General features: G+C 40.4%; 1 protein-coding gene across 6 annotated transcripts in view; it reads right to left on the bottom strand.

Moving 5' to 3' along the window:
- Nucleotides 1-26,321, bottom strand: part of SYTL2 (synaptotagmin like 2) — a 147,556-nt gene that overhangs the window by 93,263 nt on the left and 27,972 nt on the right. For 5 of the 6 annotated variants that reach the window (XM_027848265.1, XM_027848268.1, XM_027848267.1 and 2 more), the window contains exon 2: nt 7,568-7,987. In XM_027848265.1, the coding sequence (XP_027704066.1) occupies nt 7,568-7,668 (101 nt within the window). In that variant the 5' untranslated portion in view covers nt 7,669-7,987. Of the gene's footprint in view, nt 1-7,567; nt 7,988-12,823; nt 12,883-26,321 lie in introns of those variants that run through there. The other variant, XM_027848266.1, reaches the window with a different exon arrangement.

Genomic DNA, 26,321 nt, shown 5'->3' with positions numbered 1-26,321 from the left:
GATTTTCACAGGACATGGCATGTCTGCTGGACTCCCTGAGCTGGTTCCTGAGGAACAGAGGCAGTTTCACCTTCAGCCTTAGACTTGGCTGGGTAATACAGTGCTCCTTTTCGGCTAATGCGTTATAGTCTTCTTTTCAGGAAGGGCAATGATACTTAGCCTAGGACTGGCAAAATCTCTCTCCTCTTTGATTCCCTCAGAGCTTTGGCTCCAAGATATTTTACTCCAGACACGGGTGGGAGAGGTGTGACCTCTCCTAATAAACAACCCTTTCTGATTCAGAGGCAGTTTTCCTTTACTTACATATGTTGTTCATCCCAGAATCCTATTGAGTCTTTTTGCAAAGAGGCATCTGGGAACAAAGGTATGGAGACAGATTGTGGCAAATTAATTTTTGATGGCCTTTTCATATGCAATTGAGATATGTATGTCTCAGATCCTAAGGTGATGAATGTTTCTCTTCTATCTAATAAGGTCAATGTGTCTATGCCTTATGAGCTTGAAACTTGTTGAAGTTCAACTAATACATACTTCTGCATAAAAATAGGGCATTGGAATAGTCAGTCTGTTATGAGATCAACAAATTATGATGAACTCTTATGAATTATGATGCAGATAATTAAAAACCTCAAAATGCTTATCAAACACATATATGCAATGCACTGTGCTAGACAATAGGGACAGACTCAAAAGTAAATATCATTAGAAAACTAGATGATGTTTTCAACAGATTCACTCTCCCATTTTGTCTTACGTAGATGACTACTAAAATACACATTCACGTTGAAGGGAGGTAGACACATCCCAAAGCCATGATAAGTGTCGGGAGAAATCAACCTAGTTTATACTGCAGGTAAGCCACAAAACAGATAATCAAAAATTCACTATAATCCAAGTGTTTTTGTGGTTGTTGTTCAGTCTGACTTTTTGTGAACCCGTGGGCCACACTGGCCATGGGGTGTTCTTTTATAAACACCTTGGCAGTCTCTAATCCTCTCTCTTCCATCAAAGAACATGTCATAGGGTTTGTTTTTTATATCCACAGGGCACAAGAGAGGTGTCCATCAGCTTTCAATGAAATTCATCATTCTTATCTTAACTATGGTCCTCAGGCCTGACCACACCTAAGTCAACACAAGGTGCTTGGCAGCTGGTAGCCAGGCAGCACCCAAAGTCTGAATCACACCAACTTTTCTACCACCACCCCCTCCCAAACCTGCCTCCCTCTCAGCAGAGAGACAAGGGCCACACCAACAGTGGTCACGCCCTCCCCACCCTTACCCCCACCCCCACATGCTCCTCAAAGCAGCTGACGGAAAGAAAACCCCCCAAACCACAAGCCAGTGCTTGGTGCAAAGAGAACCACAGCATTTCTGCCTTTGTAGACTCCCTGGTGCCAGTGGTAACACACTCCCCCCATCCCTACCCCCAGGGACGGGTTCCAGTGGGATCTCTGCATTTTTGAGGCCATTTTCATCATATATCGCAATATCCCGAGAGGTTCCTCCACTATATTTACACTGAGCCACAGAGCAACAGGCAAGAGTTAGGCAAAGGGCAGACTGGAGCCCTCAAGGGCAGGAATATTTGGGGAAAAGACTGAAATGACTAAATAGTAGAAGCATTAGAGGTGGGAAGAACTGGCACTGAATCCAACCCTGCCAATTCACATACAGCTCTCCCGCCTCACTTTGACTCGGCTGGCCCTGCATCAACTCTAATGATGGCAACGAGGATAATGACCATTTATTTGGCATTTTAAAGTTTTCAACGTATTTTCCAAACATGTCATTTGTGCCTCACAACCCCGAGAGCTAGTATAGTTATTATGAGAAACAAATAAGATAATGTTTGCAAAGCCCTTTGTGAAACCTTAAAGCACTATAGAAATGCTAGTTGTTACTACTGCTACCACCACCACTACTACTACTACTACTACTACTACTACTACCACTACTACCACTACTACTACTATCTTCAATGTACATGAGGAGACACTGTGGATCAAAAAAGGGAAATGACTTGCTTATGGTCACAGAGCAAGTTAAGTACTCAGATGAGATTTGAATCCAAGTCTTCCTGATTACAAATCCAGGGAAAGAGTAAAAAGCACTCTGCCTGTTCCACTTTTGCAAACCAAAGGTCTTACTAGGCAGTATATTAGTACATAATAGTATATCAGTAGTAGTAGTAATAGTAATATTAGTAGTACTAATAGTGATAGTAGTAGTAGTGATACTAATAGTAGTAATAGTAATAAAAGTGGTAGTAGTAGTAGTAGTTATTACTACTACAAGTAATTGCTACTACAAGTTGGTCATTGGTTGGTTAGTTGTGCTTTGTTCTCGAAGAGGACCAAAATGACATCACTATATCAGAGTCAAGTTACAATGCATCTGACTGGCTGATCGGACCAATACGAGCATGGAATGTTCTACCATGGGACAGGCACAGATAGTCCATGTAAACATTTGGGGTGGATTCTCTAAATTTGCGTATCTCGTGTTTCTTTTGAGCTACTTCAATTCTGCTTTGCTCATAGAGCACAGCACCTTCTCCAATGTGGGCGTGCCATGCTGGGCAGTCCTGGGCCAGTGTCTCCCATGTCACACAATCAATTCCAAAGTTCGTAAGAGAGACTTTAACAGTGTCCTTTTATCATTTCTTCTGGCAACTACAAGTAATTATTAGTACAAACAATAGTACTAGTAAAAGTAATAGCAATAATAGCAGCAGCAGGAATAGTAATATTAGTAGTAGTAGTAGAAGTAATAGCAGTAGTAATAAAAGTAATATTAGTAGTAAAAGTAATGGCAGTAATAGCAGTAGTAGTAACAAAAGTAATAGTAGTACTAGTAATAGTGATAGTGGTAGTAATAATAGGAATAGAAGTAATAAAATGGTGATAGTAGTAAGTAAAAATAATAATATTAGTAGTGGTAGTAACAATAGTAATAGTGGGAGTAATGGTAATAGTGCCAATAAAAGTAATAGTAGTAGTAAAAGTAATAGTAGTAGTAGTAACAGCAGTAGCAGCTTTTATAGAGCTCTTTAAGTTTTCAAAAGCTCTCTATATTATTTCACTTAATCTTATCAACAACCCTGTAAATTAAGTGCTACTATTTTCCCCCATTTTACAGATGAATAAGTAAAGGCTGAGGGAAGTTTACTGACTTGCCTAGGGTCACAGAGCTAGGAAAGGTTGGAAGCATGACTTGAACTCAGGTCTTCCTGACTCCCAAGTCCAGCCACAGTTGTTTCATCTGTAGAATGAAGAGGCCAAATAAGATAATATCTAAGGTCCCTTCCAACTTTAAACATTATAACAATGGATATAAAATACTTATTATTTCTCTCTTTAAACTCAGTGCAATAACACCAGACCTGCCAGAGGGCCTGTGTTCAAATTTGAACTTTGTCTCTTACCACATGATGCTGGGTAAGTGGTTTAACTTCTCTAGACTGAAATCGTCTTGAGGATAGGGAGTATTAGGTGCCTTTCTCTGTATCTCCAGAGCTTAGTAAACAGCACATAGTAGGCATTTAATAAATGCTAGGTAGGGGCAGCTAGGTGGCACAGTGGATAGAGCGCCAGCCCTGGATTCAGGAGGACCTGAGTTCAAATCCGGCCTCAGACACATAACCCTCACTAGCTGTGTGACCCTGGACAAGTCACTTAACCTCATTGCCTAGCCAATAAATAGATAGATAGATAGATAGATAGATAGATAGATAGATAGATAGATAAATGCTGGGTGACTTTAGTTTCCCTTCTGTAAAATGCAAGGCTTGGAATGGGTAATCATTAGATGAAGTACTAAGGTCCTCTCCAATGCTCACCCTCCCAATGTCAGAGCACACCTCACAGGGAGGAGGCTTGTGACTCACGTTTGACAGCCATGCCACGGGCTCGTGGTGTGACAGGTCCCCAAGCACTCGGCCTCGTGATTCAAGAGAAGTAATTATGGGGAAATCCTAGCCCCCCTTGGTTTTCTCTGCCTGCTCTCCCCCCGCACCCCGACTTCTCAGGCTGCCTGGAGCAAAGCTGGGCATCTGGTAGACTTCCCATCACCTCAAGAGGTCCTCACTCCTTCCGACATGACGGAGGGCTTTCTGGTGAGACACACTTGCAGGAAAAGACAAACGGGCTAACTAACACAGGCAGCAAAGACAGAGTCTCCTTCCCCTTTTTACATCCTTACTTCTTCCTCCTGTTCTTATAGAAGAATAGAAGAGCCCTCCTTCAAAACTACCTTTGTGTCTACCTACCTCAAAAGTTTATTGTGAGGAAGGAAAAAACATTTATTAAGTGCCTACTATGTGTCAGGTACTGTGCTAAGTGCTTTACTTATTATTTCATTTAATCCTCACAGCCACCCTGGGAGCTAATATTATCATCCTCATTTTATAGATGAGGAAACTGAGGCAAAGGAGCAGTAAGTGAATCAAATGACTTGCCCAGGGTCACACAGCTAGACAGCAGCTAAGCTGCATTTGTATAAGGCTTTCTTGACTCCGGGCCAAGTTCTCTTTCCACTGCACTTCCTAGGAGCTTCAGAGGAAAGCGCTTTACAAACTTCAGGGTACAATGGAAATCTGGCTCATTAGCATCACCTCTCTCTTCCCTGGACAAGCTGATTCTGCAGACCAGACCCGCTGAAATGGCTGCACTTTCTCCGTGGCTAGAGTTAGCAGGAGCACAGCCCGATCTGCTATCTCTGTGGGTGGCTGCATGCAGCTCACTCAGTGGGCAGATTAATGAGGCCCAAGCTGTGGGTGTGCTTCCCCTGTGGCCCAATTAGCTTAACCAGGCTCCCCGGGCTGTATGCTTGAGCCTGGAAGGCCACAGTGGAAAAGTCAGGCTACTGGAGAAAGCAGCACACCACGCGGGAGAAGGTGGAGAACACAGCTACCCCCAGAGTGTGGTCACTGGTGTAATGGTCACAGACACAATCCTTTAGAGGGAGCACTGAAGAGTGACTCGGGAGGAGAAAAAAAAGGGGGAGAGAAAAGTGGCTAGGTGGGACAGCTGGCAAAGAAAGAAAAACAGACAAGCTGGCTTGAATTTTATAAACAGAAAATCTGAAAAATTCCCCACTACTGTAAATCGGGCAGGATTATGTTTCTGTGCATGGGCATACACATACATACATACACACACACACTCACACACACACTCTCTCTCTCTCTCTCTCTCTCACTCTCTCTCCCCTCTTTCACACTACAGATTTTGTGGCTTCCTAACCCATTCCAAAACTTTCCCTAATGTTCATTTTCCATTTCAGATAGACCTAAGCTCAAATCCAAGCTCAGCCACTTACTAGCTGTATGACCCTGGGCAAGTCATTTAACATCTGCTTATCTCAATCACTCATCTGTAAAATGGGGATAATAACAGCACCTACCTCCCAGGGTGGTTGTGAGGATCAAATGAGATGAAATTGTAAAGCCCTTAGCACAGTGCCTGGCACATAGTATGTACTATATAGACATTAGCTATTATTATTATTAATTATAAAGTGTTTAGCATAGTGCTATTTAAACGTTATTATTATTATTAATTGCAAAGTGCTTAGCACGGTGCCTGGCACACAGTAAGTGCTATTTAAATGTTAGCTATTATTTTTGTTATTATTCATTATAAAGTGTTTAGCAAAGTGCCTGGCATATAGTAAGCTCCATATAAAATTTACCTATTTTTATTATTGTCTTGCTCAGTATTCAACAAAGATTCTTAACCTGGGGTCTATGATTAGATTTTAGGGGACCCATAAACTTCAATGAAAAAAAATTATACCTTTATTTTTCACCAGCCTCTAACTGAAATTTGTCATTTTCTTCTATTTTTAATATAGGCAACAATATTATTCTGAGAATAAGCCCCTAGATTTCACCAGACTTCCCCAAGGGTCCATGACACAAAAAAGCTGAAGAATCTCTGATCTAGAATGAGCACATTATTGATACAGTGCTTTAAAGTTTGCAAAATCTTTTCTTCACAAAAGAGGTTGGCTCACTCTATACACATCTGGTGTATCCACCCCCCCCATTCAATGGTTGTCTAGGGCTTTGAGACCTTGACTTTGATTCTCTCTCTAAGACCTTCCTGAAGGTCCCAATGTGAGAAACCCAACTTAGAAAGGCCAGTGGCTTCCAAAGAGCTGCCCCATTCTCAGCTACTAAATATCAGCTACTGTCCTTCTTGAACTCATAGCAGTATTGTGTTCCTGAAAGCTGTGTCTCAATGCTCTTATAGTCATCATAAAAACATTAACTAGCAAGGTTTGCAAAGCCCTTAACATAACTTTAGCTCATTTGATACTCATTAAAAGCTTGGGAGGTGAGTGATATTACTATTCCCATTTAACAGATAACTGGGATAAATTAAATGACTCATCCAGGATCAACACAACTAGTACCTGAGGCAGGATTTGAACTCAGGTCTTCCGGACTTCAAGTCCCACACTCCATCCACTGAGCTACTCAGCTGCCCTGAAGCTGCTACCTAGATGGCTCTTAAACCAGAAAAATAACATTACTAACATAGTAAGGTTATAGCTGAAAACAAGTCAGCCATTATATACCCCTTTGAGGATTCTGTAAGAATAAGAATTCATGTTGGCCAGACTTAAACAAGCTTAGGAAACAGCAGCATATACTGGAAAACTTCCTTCTGTTGGTAAAATGAGGAGACTGGAGTATATGACCTTTAAGGCAGAGCTATAATTAAAATCTTTTTGCGTCAGGAGCAAGTACCACTCTGCCTGGAGAGAAGCTACATGTAACACACCCAAAGCCAAGGAACAGAGGGGATGGGAAGCAGCTCACCCTGGCCTACTATCTGGTCAGTTCCAATTTAATTAATTATTCTTCATAATTCTTTAAATATTGTTAAGGACTTATCAGCCCTTGAAATTCAATGCCCTAGGGCAAAGTTCTAGGCACTCCACCCTAGTTACAGCTTAGCTCTACAATCACCCTTTCTGCTCAGTCTATTCATTTGAATTCAAATGCTATTCATTTAAGTTGTTCTCAGGTTACATAGTATGGAGGTGAAAAGAATAGTAACTAGGTTATGAAAAATGTTTGCAGTAGTAAAATAAATAAATTCTACCCTACAAGCCAAATTTATGCTTCAGTACAACTGTCAAAGATAACCAATATCATTTTGTGATGAATTTTAGAAAGGCTTAACAAAGTGAAACCTTCCCAGGGATTCAGATGCAGTGAAATAAATTTAAGTTCAATTCAAAGACTATTTTGATGCTGTCTTTATACCCATTCAATAGTTTTATAAAAGTACATAGGTTCCAGTTTGAACTGGTTCACTTGGCATTTTTAAGAAAACATTCTGGTTTGGTTCTTTGTTCATTCATTCACAGCAGAAACACTAAAGGGTAAGTAACTACGTTTAGGGAGTAATGTGGAAATCATGACTCAGTAAGTCAGTAGTCCAGATTTCGAGTTACTTACTCTAAGTATTAGATAACCACTCAAGGTCAGAGAAGCCAAAATTTCTCTGTGTTAACATCTTTGAGGCCTATTTTCTCCTATGTCAGAATCTTACCTGACTCTCTCTTCTTCTGCCCTCTTCAGTTCGGCATCTCGTTGAAGGACCTTCATGATGGCGTCTTGCTCCTCCTCTGTGAGGAAGCTTAAGTCAATCATCTTGAAAGGACTGGAGTAAAATTTGGTTAAAAAAAAAAGTAAATTCAAAATATTCAAGGCACAAACTGCTTTAGGCTGTATCCACAGTCATTAACAGGTTAAAAAAAGTTTTCAATTATTCCATGTTTTAATTTGTGAGACTTGAGAAGGTTGACTTTGGCGTAAAACTATTGTGGGCAGCAAAATGGGATGCTCCTTTCCTTGAGGGTCAAGTCACATGATCTTGTGATGGTTTCTTCTCTCTCTCTTTCTCTCCCTCTAGTCCAGTTGCAGACCAATAGTTTCAGTTGAATTCAAGGCAGCAATGGTTGAGCATCACCTTGTGGAATTCAAGAAACAAACATTAAGTATGCGGGATTATTTATTTATTCATTCATTTATCCCTAGTCCATTGTGAGATTTACAATATGCCCCAAGAGATCTTTGACAAATCCAGATGGTCTCCCTAATCAGTGAAGCCTGTTTGTCTTCTTCCTGAGAGAATGGCCAGTTGGTTATAATGCCAACCCTCCAAATTAGGGCACACACAAAGATGACAGTCAATGTTTAACAGCCAGAGAAAAAAAAGATTACATTTTTTTTTCTCTCTTTTGACAAGCTTTTAACACTCTGGAAAAAAGTAAATATCTACATACCATAGGTAAGTAGGGCCTGGGAAACATGACTAATGGCAAGGACTAGAAATAGAAGTCTATGCAATTTCATTTCCAGACAATCAAAGTGTTCTACTGGAATCCATCCATACTACTTAACAAGTAGAATTTCAATACTAGGTGAAGGAAGGTTCAATAAACACCAGGCATTTGCTATTCTATTCCCCCATTATAGCTTAAACCTGAGCTATGGCTTGAGGCAAGCTTCCAATTTGGCCTCTCCTAGCTTTTCACTAGAAAGAATACTGGAGAGAGAAAAATTAGATTTTCAAAATATCTTGCAACACCAGGTGAGTAGTATGAGGCAAGATCATGGGGTCAGACTGCTACTTCCTTGTAGCAGTAGAGAAAAAGGGACACTGTACCAGGAATCAGGTGATGTAGGTAGGTTTGAGTCCTGCAATCAGAAAGACTTGAATTGTATTTCCTTTGTATCTATGTATATGCGGGTTTTTTTTTCCTTAAGAGAATGTAAGCTTCTTGAGGACAGGAACTGTTTCATTTTTGTCTTCATATCCCCAATATCTAGGACAGTGTTGAGCTTATTGTAGGTGCTTAATAAATAAATGTCTATTGATTAATTCATGGGAATCATAGGATTTCAGTAACAGAGTATTAGGTCTCCTAAGAGATTGCCTTGCACAATCCCCTCATTTTAAAGTGAGGAAGCTGGGGGGAAGTGATTTTGCCTGAGGGTGTGCAGATGGCTAAATGGCAAAGCCTGGATTTGAACCTAGTCTTTGACTTCACATCCAATGCTCTTCTACTCCAAGCCAGGTTTAATGAATCCCTAGGGAAACTATGGGTGAAGGCACATTCACTGTCTCCTGACTCTCATTGCCCCCTAGAGCACAAGATAATATTTCACCAACAATTACTTATCTGCATGCTGGTCCACTTCCATACAAAATGCAGTGAAAAGAAAGACCGTGGCTTTGCGGTCAACACAAGGGCTCTACTATTAGCTAGCTGTGTGACCTTCAGCAAGTCACCCCTTTTCTCTGAGCTTGGATCCAACCAGAAAAGGTTGGAGTAAATAATTTTTAAGGTTTCTTTTCAGCTCTTTGACATTCTAGAAAATAGATTAAATAAAAATAGATTAATAGAGTTTATTAATCTATTTTTTAAAAAGGCAACATATAAGATTCACAGCGAACATCTAGGGTTCCCCCATACTTCTGATAAGGTGCCAAATAGTACCACCATCCCACTTTACAGCATCCTAAAAGGGCTCCATCTCCCTCCTTAACAATTTCCCAAAACACCTTAGTTTATCTGTTAGGTTATGGGGGAGTAAGGGAGGGAGAGAGGGAGGAAAGAAGAAAGGACAGATTTATTGTGTGCCAGGCATTGTGCTAAGTGCTGGCCATACAAATACAAAACAATCTCTACCCTCAAGAAGCTTACATTCTAAAAGAAGATAACACATAAGAGGAAACTAGAAGGGGATTGGGAAAACCAAGGGTAGTAAGGTTGCTATAGAGGAGGTGGAGAAGTCAGAGACTATATGCACTGGGAATGAAGTAAACATGGCTAGGGCCTTGAATGAAATGGCAGTCTGGGCTAAGGACTCACCAATCAGGACAGTAGACCTTTGGGCTGGGGCATCTCCAGAATGTGAGTGAACATTAGTTCTCCTTCCCCTCATCCAATAAGTTATAAAAGGAGATCCTCTGTGGGTTTACAGAGCCTAGCATCGTTATCCATCCTTGCAACATCAAGATCATCGTTTTCTTCAGCAAAGAATGGATAAATTTTTGAGTTCTCCAAGGCCTCATCATGGCACAGAGGTTACCCCTGGGTTCTCAGACTCCATGCCAATGGAAACAAATTTCTCCTTGGCCAACTTGCTTTACCTCTGGCCCTCAATTTCCTCACTTGTAAAAGGAGCAGGTGGAACTAGAATACTTCTAAGGTCTCTTTCAACTGCAAATTCTATGATCCTATGGTCCTATAAATGCTGGAAAAACTTCAAGTCCTTGGTGGCACTCTGTGCATTTGTTGTCCAAGGAAAGGCCTAGGTAAATTGGGAGAAATGTATCAACAAAAGGCTAGCCACCAGGTGACAAAAATTTTTTTTTTGACAAAGCAACTCATGAAACTGTCTGGGGAAGGAAAACATACCCAAACAGAATCAGATGCCAAAAGTATTTGAAATAGGTTCTTGATAATGAGATTAGCCTGAGAGCTTTTTGCTCACCTGATCATTTAAAGGTTAACTGAGAAGTCCTTGGCTGAAGGGCCCAACACTAGAACCAGAATGACTGGGCAGGTCAGTTCAGTAGTCTGAAGTGTAGCTAAGGTCATTCCTCTATGGGTCAGTTGGTTTGTGCATAGAAAAATGCTCTGGCACTGCCAAAGCTACATCCTTCTATCTAGCCCAACTCAAAAAGCACAGCAAGGAACTCAACATCACTACTAGAAATACAATTCAAAGTGTCCTTCTATAGGTCAGAAGCATCAACTTTACATTTAAAGGAGAACTGACCATTTAGTATATAAAGGCACAAGGGAATTGTCCTTATTTTATCCATCCTACTTCTGTCCCCTCCTTCACTTGTTTCCTTAAAAAAAAAAAAAAAAAAAAAGCTCATCTTTTGACACCAAGAATAGAACTTGAGAACCAAGAAAGTGTTCCCAATTCAATTCAATTTACCAAACATTTATTAAGCACAAAGTAAGTGGCTAGGGACATAGAAATGAAAAGTGAGTCTCTGCCCTCAAAGAATTTAAAGTCAAATAGGAAGGATACAACAACTACACAAATAAGCATGATAGCTGTGTGACCCTGGATAACCTCTGTCTGCCTCAGTTTCCTCATCTGGCACACAGCAAGGCGACTGGGTAACTGACCGCTGCCATCATCTTCCCTCTCCAATCTATCCTCCACACTTGAAACTTCAAACCATTACTCTTATTTTTGCCCTCTGGGATCACAAATCTAACCCTTCTTCCATAAGATTCACCCTTCAAATATTTATCGATAGTTATTTTGTCCCCCTAAATCAGAAGTTCTTAACCTGAGACCTATGCACTTAAAAAAATTTTTTTTAATACTATGACAACTGCATTTCAACATAATTGGTTTCCTTTGTAATCCTGAGTATTTTAAAACATTCTGAGAAGGAAGTTAGTTGGCATAGTAGATTGAATGCTGGTCCTGGACTCTGGAAGACCTGAGTTAGAATTCTGCCTCAGACACTAACCAGTTTATGTGACTCTGGGCAAGTCCCTTTACCTCTCTAAGCCTCAGTGCTCTTATTTGAAAAATGGGGATAATAATAGCTCACAAGGTTGTTGTAAGGCTTAACTGAAATAACATATGTAAAATGCTTTGCAAACCATAAGGTGATATATAAATGCTAGCTTTAATATTAGAAGGGGTCCATGTTCACCAGATTGGCAAAAAAGATCAATCACACCCACACCCACCCACACACACACACTAAGAACCCCTGCCTACTGCCTGGTTTCAAGTTCCCTCACCATCCTGGAAGCCCACCTCTGGATATGTTCCAGTCTGTCAATGTCTCTCCCAAAATGGCATGCCCAGGACTGAACTCAATCCTCCATATGTGGCAAGGACAAGGCCAAGGAGAACAAGGAAGTCACCTCGCTCATTCAGGACCCTATTCTTTGGTTAATGTAACCAAAGATGACACCCCAGGGTTTTTCCTCCCACTAGATAAAATACAGGCTGATTAGATTAATAATGCAATTTTAACCAATGTCTGAAAACATGCAGGAAGCCAAGGCCACTCCATTTCCATCTCCCAACAGGAGAGGTAATACTGCACAAAATGTTATGCTAAGTACTGTAGCTTCCCAAACCTCCCTAGATGAAGGAAAGAAAAATTGCTAACTCAATGACTCTCACATGAGGAGTTTCACTGAAAAGAAGCAAACTATTCTTGACAGTCCCATGACAGCAAGAACAAATGAGTGGAAACTTTTTCCAGGGCAGGAGAAGAAGAATTGTAATGGGAGACAGCAGTTAAGAAAACAACTCTGGTCACTTAAGAAACAGATCCCTTGTATCCATAACACACAAAAATGACAAATATAATCCAACATTTAGTACATGTTCGAGACTCTATTCTAGGATTGAGATGTTGATGGAACTTCAGGAATCATCTGAGTCAATCCCTTCATTTCAAAGATAAGGAAACTGGGTCACACAATCTCAACATTCAGAGTTGGAAGGTATCTCACTGGCCATGTGATCCAACCCAAACTTAAACAAAATCTCATCTACAACACACTCAGCGGGTGGTTGGACGGTTCTTCAGCCTTTGCTTGAAGACTCCCAATGAGGTGTGACCCATTACTACTCAAGGTAGTCCGTTTCACTTTGGGATAGGTCTGCTTGTTTAGGAACATTTTCTTTCCATGAAGCCCAGATTTGCCTCTTTGAAACTTCCACAAGCTGCTCCTAATTTGGCCCGATGAGGCCAATCAGAACAGATCTCATCCATTTTCCAAAGGGATAACCCTCCAAATACCTGAAGGGAGCTCTTCTATTCCTCCCTCCCGACTCCTCCTTTCCTTTGACCTATGTGGCATGAATTGATCCTCTTCACCATCCTGGTGGTGCCCTTCTCTGGATGCTCTCCAGTTTTTCAGGGTCCTTCCTAAAATGTAGCATCCAGAACAGAACACAATAACAAAGACAGGATCTGAACAAGTAGGGTATAGGTGGTTTGTTGTTAATCCTTTGCATCCCACTCTTTGTGACCCCATTTGGCAGAGATACTGTATTGGTTTGCCATTTCCTTCTCATTTTACAGAAGAGGAAACGAGGCAAACAGGGCGAAGTGACTTACCTGAGATCACACGGTTAGTAAATGTCTGAGGCCATATTTGAACTCAGGTCTTCCTGATTCCAGGCCCTGCATTCTATCCACTGCACCACCTACCTGCCCACAGGTGGTTTATGACCTCCCAATTTCTGGAAGCTGCACTTCTCTTAATACAGCCGAAGAGTGAAAGATATCAAATAGGAAAGACAACATTCAAGCCCGTCTTCTGACTCTAAACCTTGTGCTCTTTCTCCTACTCTATACTAACTTTCTCCTGTAGCAGGAGGTCAACAAACTGAGTTTGGAGGGCCAAATCTAGCCTGCCAGTATAGGCTCTGAGCCAAGAATGGTTTTTACATTTTCAAATACAATACAATTTTATTTGAAAATATGAAAACCACTCTTAGCTTGAGGCTGCACCAAAGCAGGCTGCACTGACCCTTGTCCTACAGCATATGGCCTCTCAACCAGCTTGTAAACTTTCTAGATCACAATGGAAACTTTAAAGACAAATGAAATATAGTCATCTGGGATTGAATTATTCAAGTTTATGCTGGAAAAAACAGACACAGGTGGATGATGACCTTTAGAGGACTGAATAGGAATGAGTTCAACTGAACAAATAAAGAAATAAATGCCTACCAAGTACAAGGCACTGTGGGGGATATAAAGATAAGAGGCCATATTAAACACAAGTTAATTGGGGTTGGGATAGCATTAGAAGTTGTCGAGGGATCGGGGAAACCAAGAAAGGCTTCATGTAGAAGGTGGTAATTGATCTGATATCAAAGAAACTAGGGAATCTAAAAGGTGAAGGTGAGAAGGAAGTGCATTCTAGGTTATGGCACAGCCTCTACAAACGCATGGAAATGGGAAATAGAGTACTGGGTATGATATATAGTAAGAAAGCCAGTTTAGCTAGACTGTAGAATTTGTGGAGGGGAGTAATAAGTAATAAGTATGGAAAGATAGGCCGGAACCAGGTTGCGAAGAGCTTTAAATGCCAAACAGAGGTGTTTATATTTGGCCCTAGAGGCAATAGGGAGCTAATGGAGTTTATATGGAAGGAGAGTGACATGAGCTGAAGTTGAATTTTATGAACATTTTGGCAGCAGTGGGGAGAGGCTTGAGGCAGGAAGGTTAGACAAGAGATAAGGAGGGCCTGATCTAAGGTAGTTGCTGTGCTAGGAAAAAGAAGGGGATAGGTATGAAAGATCTAGAGATGGAAACAACATTTGGCAAGTGGTTGGATACGTGGCATAAGTGAGAATGATTCCAGGACGATACTGGAGTTGCAGATCTAGGTGGCAAAGCAGGTAAGAGTGCTAGGCCTGGAGGCAGGAAGACCTGAATTCAAGTTCAGCTGGGCACACTTACCAGCTGAGTGACCCTAGGCAAGTCACTTATCCTCTGCTTACCAGTTTCCCCATCTGTAAAATGAGGATAATAATGGCACGTACCTCCCAGGAATGTTGTGAGAATCAAATGAGATAATAATTAGAAAGCACTGAGTACAGTGCCTGACACATATTATGTGTCATTTATGCTAAATATTATGTTAGTTATTATAACTATTATCACTTCCTTACACATCAACTAAAACGTGCAAGGAGCTCTAGAACTGGTCACAACAATTTTCATTATTCTGTTTACATATTTTAAGCTCAAACAACCCATGTTTTTTGTTAGGTACTTATTTAGGAATGTACTTGGATGAACAAGAAAACCTTGGTACATCTGCTTTGGGTCACTGATTTACACGTCTCTCAATCAATGATTATGTGTTAGTTATGATGTCATAGCTATACTACATCTCTGCTCTATTTCCCAGTTGGTAAAAAACCAAGCATTGAAACTTACAAATAGGACACCATCCCTGGCTTCTACATCCCCAGGGCCATCCTTTTTTTCAGGATCTCTCAAAATGGCTAACACCAGTCTTAACTGGAATCAGAGAATGTTAGAACTGGAAGGAACCTTTAGTCCAACTGCCTCGTTTAACAGATAAGGAAAACTGAAGCCCAGTGAGGGAAAGTGACTTCAAGGTCACAGGGAGTTAGTGACTGGAAATCCAGGCCTCCTCAATTCTGGTACAATGTACTTATTTCTAGACTATATTTCACTCATCTTCAGCAGTCTGATGTAGCTGAAAAGGAAGCTGGCCTGTGGTCTTTCAAACTGGGAGCTAGCTGGTTGTCAGGCCTGGGAATCAGGGGACCTTAATGAACCCTGGCTTCAAAACATACTTGCTGTGTGGCCATGGGCTGGTGCACTAAGGAAACTGTTTCAGTTTCCTCATCTACAAAAGAATGATAATAATAATAATAATAATAACAACCAGTAATTATACAGCACTTTAAAGTCTGTAAAGTATTTTTAATTGTTATCTCCTTTGACCCTCGCAACAACCCTGGGAGATAGATGCTATTATTATCCCCACTTTATAGATGAAGAAATTGAGGCTGAGGAAAGTTATGTGACTTACCCCAAGACAAATAGCTAGTAAGGGTTTTTAAGGCAGCATTCAAACTCAGGTCTTCCGAACTTAAAGACTAGGGCTCCTCAGTCACTGATCCATCTAGCTCAGGAGTGGGGAACTGTGGCTTTGAGGCCGAATGTGGCCCTCTAGTTCCTCAAGTGCAGCCTCTTGAATCCAAACTTCACTGAAAAAATCCCCTTAATAAAAGGATTTGTTCGGTAAAACTTGGGTTCAGTCAAAGGGCCTCACCCAAGGACCTAGAAGGCCATATGTGGCCTTGAGGAGGCTGAAGGTTCCCCACCCCTGAAACTGAACGTGGCATGCGTGTGCGCACGCGCACACACACTACGGGACCTAAGTAAGTCACTTAACCTCAGTGCCCCCAGAAAAGACTCCATAAATTACACAGCCAGCACCAATCTACACTAGTAAAAAGAGGTTCCTCCTTGGAAATAACCAATACCAATGAAATTACAGGTTCAGCTTAAAAAAAGCTGAAGCATTGTTTCCTTCCGGGTGGGCAGGGGAGGAGGTTAAAGAATATCTTTTATAAATCATAAAACAGTAGGTAAATATAAGTTATTATCATGGGAAAAGGCAGTCTGGATTAAACAACACCTAGAAAGAATACTGGATTTGGAGTCAAAGGACCAGGGCTAAAACTGTGATGCTCGTTACTTCATGGCAGGCTTTGGCCAAGTCTCCTAACCTCTGGGCTTCCATTTCTTCATGTATAAAATGAGAGGGAGGACTGGCTCACCTCCAAGGTCGCCTCTGGCTTTAGTTCTATGATTCTATGAACTTAACTCAAAACTGCTTAAAAAGCTCACCCTATCCCATCGTCTTCCCATCCAATCTTCCCTTTCCTCTGGCTTTTTACAAGAGCCAGAAATGGAAAAGGAAGGTTTCTCATGTGTCCCACACCTGGAAAACTGTGCTTCAACAGCCCTTATAACTCAGGCTAATAACTAATAATAGGAATATGAAAGAAAGAAGGGAAGGTGCTGGGGAATGGGAGGGGAGAAGACACTAACAGCCATCAGCAAGTCCATTTAAATGTCCACACCTGGGCGCTGGAAGTCTCTATCTACTTGACAGAGAGATTAGTTTCCATTTGTCAGCATATCTAGAACACAACTGATCTGGGACCCAGATTAGAACAAGGTAGTTAAACTGACATTCCACACAACTTAAAATAAAAGTCAATACACCTACCTGCTCTTGCTCACTAATTACACAGGCCAAGAAGCCAAGAATTCAAAGAGAGTAAAGCATTCCCTTTCTTTAGGTCCCACACTTTGGGCAAAGGGACGTTCTACACTGGCCTGGACCTAAAACCCTTCAAGTAAGATGAGCAATGTTTGTTGTTGAGTCGTTTCGATTGTGTCTAACTCTCATGACCCTATTTGGGGTTTTCTTGGCAAAGACACTGGAGTGGTTTGCCATTTCCTTCTCCAGTTCATTTTACAGATGAGGAAACTGAGGCGGCAAACAGGGTTAAGTGACTTGCCCAGGATCACACAGCTAGTAAGCGTCTGAGGTCAAATTTGAACTCAGGTCCTTTGGACTCCAGGGATGGCACTCTGTCCACTGTGGGACTTAGCTGTCCACCACACTCGTACTAGTGAATCACTGATTTTCAAAGAAAGGATGAATGGCCCATGCAGGGCCTGGAGTCAGGAAGACTTGAGTTCAAATCCCACCTCATTATTGGCTCTGTGAACTTGGGCAAGTGACTTAAACTGTCTACCTCAGTTTCCTCAACTGTAAAATGGGGATCATAATAGCACCTACCTTCCCAAGGTTGTTGTGTGGATCAAATGAGATAACATTTGTAAGGCACTTCACACAGTGCTTGGCACACAGAAGGAACTTAGTGAATGCTTATTCCCTTTCCTTTCTTTCCTTATTGATTATGGAATGCTGCATTTGGAGTCAATGGAACTGAATTTGAAAGCCAGCTCAGCCACTATGTGTCCTTAGACAAGTCATGTAAGTTCTCTGGGAGTAGGGATTGTTTCATTTGTCCTATTTGTATCCCCAGACGGTATTTGATACATAGTAGGTGCTTAATACTTGTTGACTGATTGATCAATAAAATAAGGGGGTTGAACTAGATGATTTGTAAGGTCCCTTCCAACGTTAAGTCCTATGAAGTGTAGAAATGGGAACCCTATTAATGAAGATTCCATGAGCCCTGCCTCTGCCACTCACTCCCTGTATGCCCTGGGCAAGCTTCACACCACTCTGCATTTGTACTAGATGGTTTCTAAGGTACCTTCCAGCTTTGGCCCCTCCTAACATAATTCTATGAAAATGAAACCCATAGAAATGAAGAAACTTGCTCAGGGGCACAAAGCAAGTCAATGGCTGGGCCAGATGTGGACCTTGGGACTCCTAATTTCTCAGTTGAAGATTCTTTGCATTACACCAAACATTTACTGACATGATGAATGAGTTTATGGTGTAGGTCGCAGTCCCTGACACCATAAATTGGAATCATCCAGAGTTTAGGGTCAACTCTCAGCCAAGTGGGTCTGAAAGCTGGGAGCTGGCATGTGTTACATTTTTGAAGGATGAATACCCCGAGACACTAACGGGCATTCAATGTTGATTTCTTTCTAAAGATTTTCCAGTTTCCAGATTCCTATGAATGGTATGGTGGGGAAAAGGAGGGAAAGAGAGCTAATTCATTAACTAGGATGCAATTAAAACCTAAAATCATAAAGTTAACTCAACTGTAGAAATGACCTTCTCTGTTTAAAAACAAATATACTTATGCATACACACACAAACAACCCTATATGGTCTATTTGTACCACAATGTATAAATAAGTCACTAAACTCACTAAATATATTCACTTTGCCCAGAATGCTACCTTCTCCAATGATTCCCACTCAAATCTCTTTGGGGAAAAAAAGTTGTTGTGTTTTTTTTAATTATGAAAAAATGGTTCAGTTGTAATTTATCAATGAAAGCCCTTCCCTCCCTGCCTCCATCCAAAGCTTACACCAGACCACCGCATTTTATTTCAATTACTCCTTTAGCAGTCATTCGAGGTTTGAACTATGTCTTCAAGTCTGTTAGTTTCCAGTGTTCATAATGAAATAAGCTACCTCAAATCTGCAGTCTTCTCATTTTCTCATTGAAACAAAGCTATCAAAATCCTAAAAACAAAACAAAACACCAAATTAAAAAACCTCAGGTGAAGAGTCCCAGTCTAAAGAATGTCTTTTTTCTTCTCATTTCAAGCTGATTCCCAGTCCATACCAAGCAGTCCTACAACAGAGTATATTAGCTTAAGAAGCAGTACATACACTAACATTAGAAATTTACATGATTTAAAGCTGTACCTTAGAGGTCATTTTGTCTAGCTATTCCTGATCTGTGGGCCAAAGACCTTGCCATGTCTTCAACAATTTGTGCAAGGGGTCATCTCATTAAATGACTCATATTTGTGTAACAAATATATTTTCTGTAGCATGTATAAAAATCTCTGGTGTGGATACATTACTATTTTTCTATTTAAAAATTAGTTTTTACCAATATCTTTTGTTTTTTTATATCATCTTTCCCCAGTATCCTTCCCTTTCTCCCTCCAGAGAGTCATCCCATATAACAAACAGCATTTTTTGAAGACAAAAAGAAAGAAAAAGAAGAACAGTACAGCCAATAAATACATTGAAGAAGTATGAAAAACATATACAATGTGCAACACCTACAAACCTCCAACTTCCTCAAAGGGCTTGATTGGGGGTATCCTCTCATATCTCTCCTTTCAAGCCACACTTGTTCTTTATAATTTTGTAACATTTGCTTTTGCTCTGTGCATGTTTGCTGGTCTTTATCATTCATTTAAAAGCATTACTGAATTTATAGTAGCACTCTCATGTATTTTCTTAACACAGATACAACTACTAGCATGGAGAGGGTCTGAAATTTTTTGTTTTCAAAAGGAGTCATTATACTCAAAAAGGCTCGGAGACACCTCTCCTCCCAGTCACCTCACTTTAAAGTGAGCAAACTAAACCTCAGATGAAGGGAATATCTAAGCTCCTACTGAGCTGGAATTTGAATCTAGACCCTCTGTGCCTCCAAATCCATAAGTGGCTGGATAGCCTTTATAAGCATGGAATCTGCCTCCCTAAAATTGGTATCAGCTTTCTCTGTCAGTGCTTAGGGCAACTGAGTCAAATGAGCCTTGGAAAATTACTCAGCTCTTGGCTCAATGCCTCATTAAACGAAGTAGGCAAAAGACACTATTCCTCCAGTTAGCACCTCTTACCAAAAGTACAATGCTGAAAAAGCAAAATATTTTACACATGTCAACTATGGAATTTTATTAGATGCTTTGAGATAAGTGGGTTTTTTGTTAGTTTTTGTTAGTTTTGTTGGGTCATTTGATATCTGACAGACACACAGGGTGTTAGGACTAGAACAGAACTCAGATATCTAGTTTTGTGACCTGGGTTTTCGTTTTCTCAACTGTAAAATGGGAATAAAATATCTTTGTACTACCTACCTCAGAAAGGTGTTGTGACAAAAGGATTTGGTAACTGTAATATGAGTTACTATTATTGGGATGAATGTAATAGAGTATTAATGTGCCACAAAAAATGATGAAGTTGATGGTTTCAGAAAAACCTGGAAAAAACTTGTATGAACTGATGCAGAGTGAAGTGAGCAGAACCAGGAGAACAATACATTCAATAACAGCAACACCGAAAAGACAAACAGCTTTGAAAAACTTGAGAACTCTGATCAGTGCAATGACTAACCATGATTCTAAGGGACCAAAAATGAACTATACTACCTCACCTCATGACAGAGAATGATAGATTCAAGTTGCATGAGTCATAAAATTTTTAACAAGGACAATGTGGGAATTTGCTGTGCTCAACTATGCAAACTTGTTACAAGATTTTGTCTCTTCTTCCCTTATAGGGGGATGATGGTGAGAGGAAGAAAATTCTTGTTAATTGAATATAAAATAAAATAAATGAAGATAATAAATATGTGCTGACTGAAGGCAGAAGGCAGGCCTCTGGCATGAAATAAAAAGGAGTAGAAATATAAATGGTCACATCTCAATCTACAGACAATCCCCAAACCCCCCCCCCCACATCTTTTTCCTTTTGACACCTAACAATAGTAAGTGTAGACTTAAATTTGAAAATATATGAGCTAGGCTCACCCTAATTCTAACCATAGAATCAACCCATATGATTACATCATATATCAGATAACCTAAACCCTAACAAGGCATTCCCATAAAAAATCCAATTGGCCTTTTGGGGAAAATAGTTTAGGCTGACCTTAAAAATCCCTTTCCCTCTCACACCCCACTAGGCAATCTAAAAATAGCCAAAGCATTTTCAGCCCAGATAGACTATCCTTTAAAGGAAATGAGATGCAAGAAGGCATGCTGGGGTCATTACCCCACACTACTGCTACTATAATAAATCTTCTGCTAAGTGTTACTAACATTCTGCCTCCAGAACAAGGCTGACATTAGCAAAATTTACACTTCTAAATCCAACCCACCCACTCTAAAAAAAAAAAAAAAAGGAACATGGACATCTGAATATAGAACATGAGCCACTACTTGTGACCTTTCTCTGGGTCTCAATTTCCTCAACTTTCCAATGAGGGAAGGCTCCTCCTGTCCATGGCTGCTCAAATAGATCTATTTAGACCTATATTTAGGTCTATATACCTGTGAGAGCTGGGAGCTGTCCACAGCTGAAATGCATCAGACAAACTAGAGGTGAAGAATGGGCACACCACCCCTAGCTTAAGTGCAAACTCACATGTTTTCCGATCTGTAAAATGGGGATAAATAATAGCACCTACCTTCCAAGAATGTTGTAAGGATAAAATGAGATAATATTTTTAAAGCATTAGAGTGCTAAGTAAATAAATGCAAGTTATCGTGTTCATTAAAAATGGAAAAACTCTATGTGAACTCTCTTTGCTCATGGGTAGGCCTTACTGGACACCCTATGTTGATGAAACCCACTCTGAGTTCACATTGTTTCCTGTTGGCCCCTTGATGTTCCATTGGCTTCACTGCCCACTTATTCTTTCCATACTTTTATACAAACCTCAGGCCTCAATGGCCCTATTTACTTTCAATTTAGTGCCTGCTATTCCTTAGCTGGCCTTCCTGCATTGTAAAAGCTGCCTCTTACAATTGGTTGCTCTGCCCTCTGACCCAAACCCAAAGAACTGGAAGCCAAAGTACTCATTTAAAAGCCAGACACCTAGTAAATGAGATTATATGAGTAATGAGACTGTCAAAAGTGAAGAGTTGACCTAAAGATCCAGAACAGTGAAAACTTGTATGCCAGAAAAAACGGGATTGAAGCTGAAAACAGGGACAATGTAAATGTTTATAACCAGGCTTGTGTTACTGAGAAGTAGTAACCCCAACCACAAAGGATGGAGTGAAGTTCAAGGCAAATCCTAGACACATTTTTCTGACAAGTGTACTCTGAAAGTCAGGCTACCAGGGCTTCCTCTCAAAGTAACTAATACTCCAACTGCATTCCAGGAGATAAAATGAAAACATTGTCTTTTGAGATACAGACATGCACTTACTATAAAATCCCATTTGTGCTTCAAGACACAACCTAAATACTACCCCTCCATGAAGATGACTTCTTCCTTTCCCTAAAACCTAAGCAGAATTTTGGTTGTAGCTTTCCAGTGTGCTTATTATGATCCACTGTGTATTTCTTGTATATATGTCATATACCCCCAACTAGATTGTAAATTGGGGTTGGGTAGGAAATCATTTTATATTTACCTTTGCATCTCTCCCAATCACCTTCTACAATGCCTTATACATAGTAGATGCCTAATTGGGAGTATGTTGGTAAATATTTAACAACCAACTGCAACAAAAAAGAAAAGAAACTGTATATGTAATACACTTTTAAGTTTAATCTACACTATTCATATTTTCTCCATCACTTAAATTCTGAACTATCAATAAAATAAGGAATCAAGTCCTGATCTGTAGAATTTTTCCAATTTCCAAGGTATAAACGCTCACATTGAAAATTTAACAATTGGCTCTAGGTTAGAGTTGGCTCCAATATACCCATGTACACAACACATATTTGTTGAATTTCACTGAATGGCAGATTTTTTCCAAAGGATGAAAATCCAAGAAGCTAGAATATGTTTAAAGCTTGCATATTAAAAAGCATCAAATATGGGTCCAGAAATTTTCCTGTGATCTACAAAGATTCTACTATGATTTGTTGCAGATGGAGATATTAAACAAAAGAAAAGCTAAGCAGTGTGGTTTTAGAAGGCAAAGCTAAGAGCAATGGTGCACTTTGAAAAGAGACAAATTTAAGCCTTAATTTAAGGAAAAAATAATTTCCTAACAATTAAGAGTTATTCTAAAACACAATGGAGTTGCCTTGGGAGGGAAGGGGTTCCCGCTTACTGGATCTTCAAGCAAAGGCTGGTTGACCACTTGTTTGGTATTCCTTGTATGAGTTGGGTTAGGTGGCATGTAAAAGCCACTTTGACACTTATTTTATTATTTTACGGTAGAATGAAAAGAATACTAAATTTGGAATCAAGAGACCAAGGGTTCATATCCCTGTTCTACTACTTACTACTGATGTGACCTAGGGCAAATCAATTTAAGTTCTTCTAGAGCAGCTAGGTGCTACAGTGGATAGCGTACCAGGCCTAGAGTCAGGGAGACTCATCTTCCTGAGTTCAAAACTGGTCTCAGACACTAGATGTGTGACCCTGGACAAAACATTTGATGCTGTCTGCCTCAGTTTCCTCATCTGTAAAATGAGCTGGAGAAGGAAAATGGAAAACCACTCCAATATCTTTGTCAAGAAAGCCCCAAATGGGGTCACAAAGAGTCAGACAAAAGTGAAAAATGACTGAACTGGACTGAGGGTTCAGTTTCATCAACTGCAAAATGAACAGTTAGATGAGCTCCAAGGCCCCTTCCAACTCTGAATCCTAAGATCCAACAGTACAAAATGACAAAGTCACATAGTAGAATCTGTCTTAGTGCAGCCTTCAGCGGACAATTTATTCAGCAACAAAAATCAACAAGTATTTGAGTATCTTGTGTATTCCAATTGCTCTAAATACAGTGTGTACTTTAGCAAAAAGAATACTGGACTTGGGATCAAAAGACCTACATTCAAATTCTGGCTGTAACACCTACCAGCGATATGACTGAGCAAGTCCTTAACCTCACCGAGTCTCTATTTCCTCATCTGTACAATGGGCAAAATCATACTTGCATTGGTTACTCCATAGGTGGTTGTGAGAAAATACTTTGTAAGCACTAATGCAAATATGTATAGACACAGACATACTTGCGTGTATGGTATATATGTGTGTGGACACACACATTCACATATGTATATGTCTACATATGTCTGTGTAGGTGGCTCAATGATAGGGCGCTTGTCCTGGAGTCAGGAAGACCTGAGTTCAAATCTGACCTCAGACACTATCTGGGCAAGTCACTTGATCCTATTTGCCTCAGTGTCCTTATCTGCAAAATGAGCTGGAGAAGGAAATGGCAAACCACTCCAATATCTTCGCCAACAAAACCTCAAATAGGGTCAATAAAGAGATGGACATGACTAATCAACTAAAGAACAAAAATATGAACATATATGAGTTATTATTATGCATCAATATGTAAAAAAAAAATGGACATGATCTGGAGAAAAAGAAAAATGGATTGGGAATCAGGAAATCTGAATTCTATCTAGGCCCTGTCACTGTGACTCTGGGCAAGTCAATTCTCTCTCTGATGAGTTTACTCATCTGGGAGGGAGAGATAATACCTGCCCAGCCTAGGCATGTAACAAGGTTGTTGTAAAGATCAAATAAAGCACAGATGTGAAAGTGCTTTGGGAAGTAAAGAGCTGTGCAAATATAAGGAAATATTACTTCCTTTTGGGAGGACAGGCAGCATGTCTTCATAGAATGAACATGAGACTTGGATTGAGAAAGCCTGGGTGCAAGTATCTGCTGCTATTAATATGGGCAATTTCTGACCCCCAGTTTCTTTATCTGTCAAATAAGGATAATAGCTCTATTAACTACCACACAAGGCCTGAAGTTCCTTTTCTGCAAAATATGGATATGAATATCTGTCATAGGATGATAGATTTAGAACTGAAAAAAAAAACCTTAGAAGCCATTAAGTCAAATTCCTTCATTTTACAAATGAGAAAACTGAGGCACATAGAATTAAATAGCTTGTCTGGGGTCCCCTGGCTGCTAAGTGTCTAAGGCAGGATTTGAACTCTGATCTTTCTGACTTCAAGTCCAACACTCTATCCATTATACCTCCTAACTACTTATGTTACAGAGTTGAGGAGAAAGGCCTTCATAACCTGTAAATAAATATAACCTGAACTATAATTAAGGTGGGATACTTTACCATTCAATCTAAATTTTCTCTTCTTGAAATGCTAACACCAGGTGACAGAAATTTGCAAGAAGAGGCCATTTCATTAAACAGATGAATCTCTTTAATAACACTAGTGTTGGAAAGCTCACGGCGATATATTATGGACTGGTAATATCAGGTTTTTATCATATATAGTGAGGAGGAAACGTTTCTTTCAGGTAAAGCTTTAAATATATTTCAACCAGATGAGTTCTCAGTAAAACTGACTGGGGGAGGTAGGACAATATACTGGCCAGAGAACTGGAAAGTGGAGTTTGAAGGAGCACTGAGTTAGGAGACATGCCTACCAGGATTTAGGAAGAAAAAAAATACAAAGAGGAAAAGGAATACAGCATTCCCCTCTACTCTGTAGCAAGAAAGAGTTACTTCACACACACAGCTGTTAAGGAGAATTCTTACATAGAAGAAATTAAAATGTTCAGCCCCTACAGATTCCTTTTTCATTATAAGAATGGAGGCAAGAAAGTTGGGTTCAATTGCCAAAGGCATATTACTCCCCCCTTGCCCCACTGCTGAGCCAAGTAATCCTATTATTTCTCCAAAACAGCAGCTCCTAAATACCCTGGCAATATAGGCTGAGATCTGTGACCTCCTACATTCAATAACGCAGACTGAAACCCACTCATGCCTGCCCGTTCTGTTATTGACCATGTCATCCCATAATTTCACCAGAGGGAGTCCATCCAATACAAAATCAATAGGGAAAAGATGTTATCATCCTAACTAAACAAACAAGGTTTTAGTTATGAATTCCTTTATAATTAGAGGCATCGTTGCATTGTGGAAAGAGCACTAGAGTCTCTGAGCTCAGCTTCCACATGTATAAATTAGGCATTAGAGTACTTGCCCTACATGCCTCACAGGGTTGTTGTGAGGGAGGTGTTACAAAATGGTGTGTCAAAAGGTGCGCTGCCAGCATAGACACTGAGCACATTAAAAAAAAAATTCAGTAAGAGAGGGAGGGAAGGAGGGAGAGATCGAAGAAGGAAGGAGGGAGGCATCAAAGGAGGGAGGGATTGAGGAAGGAAGGATTGATGGAAAGAAGGAAGAAGGGAAGGAAAGAAGGGAGGATGGGAGGAAGGGAGGAAGGAAGGGAGGGAGGAAGGGAGGAAGGGAGGAAGGAAGGAAGGAAGGGAGGAAGGGAGGAAGGGAGGAAGGAAGGAAGGAAGGAAGGAAGGAAGGAAGGAAGGAAGGAAGGAAGGAAGGAAGGAAGGAAGGAAGGAAGGAAGGAAGGAAGGAAGGAAGG

This window comes from Vombatus ursinus, unplaced genomic scaffold (assembly GCF_900497805.2).
Source record: "Vombatus ursinus unplaced genomic scaffold, bare-nosed wombat genome assembly UNPS02005659.1, whole genome shotgun sequence".
NCBI classification, from domain to species: Eukaryota; Metazoa; Chordata; class Mammalia; order Diprotodontia; family Vombatidae; genus Vombatus; species Vombatus ursinus.
This window is presented reverse-complemented; position numbering and strand designations above follow the sequence as displayed.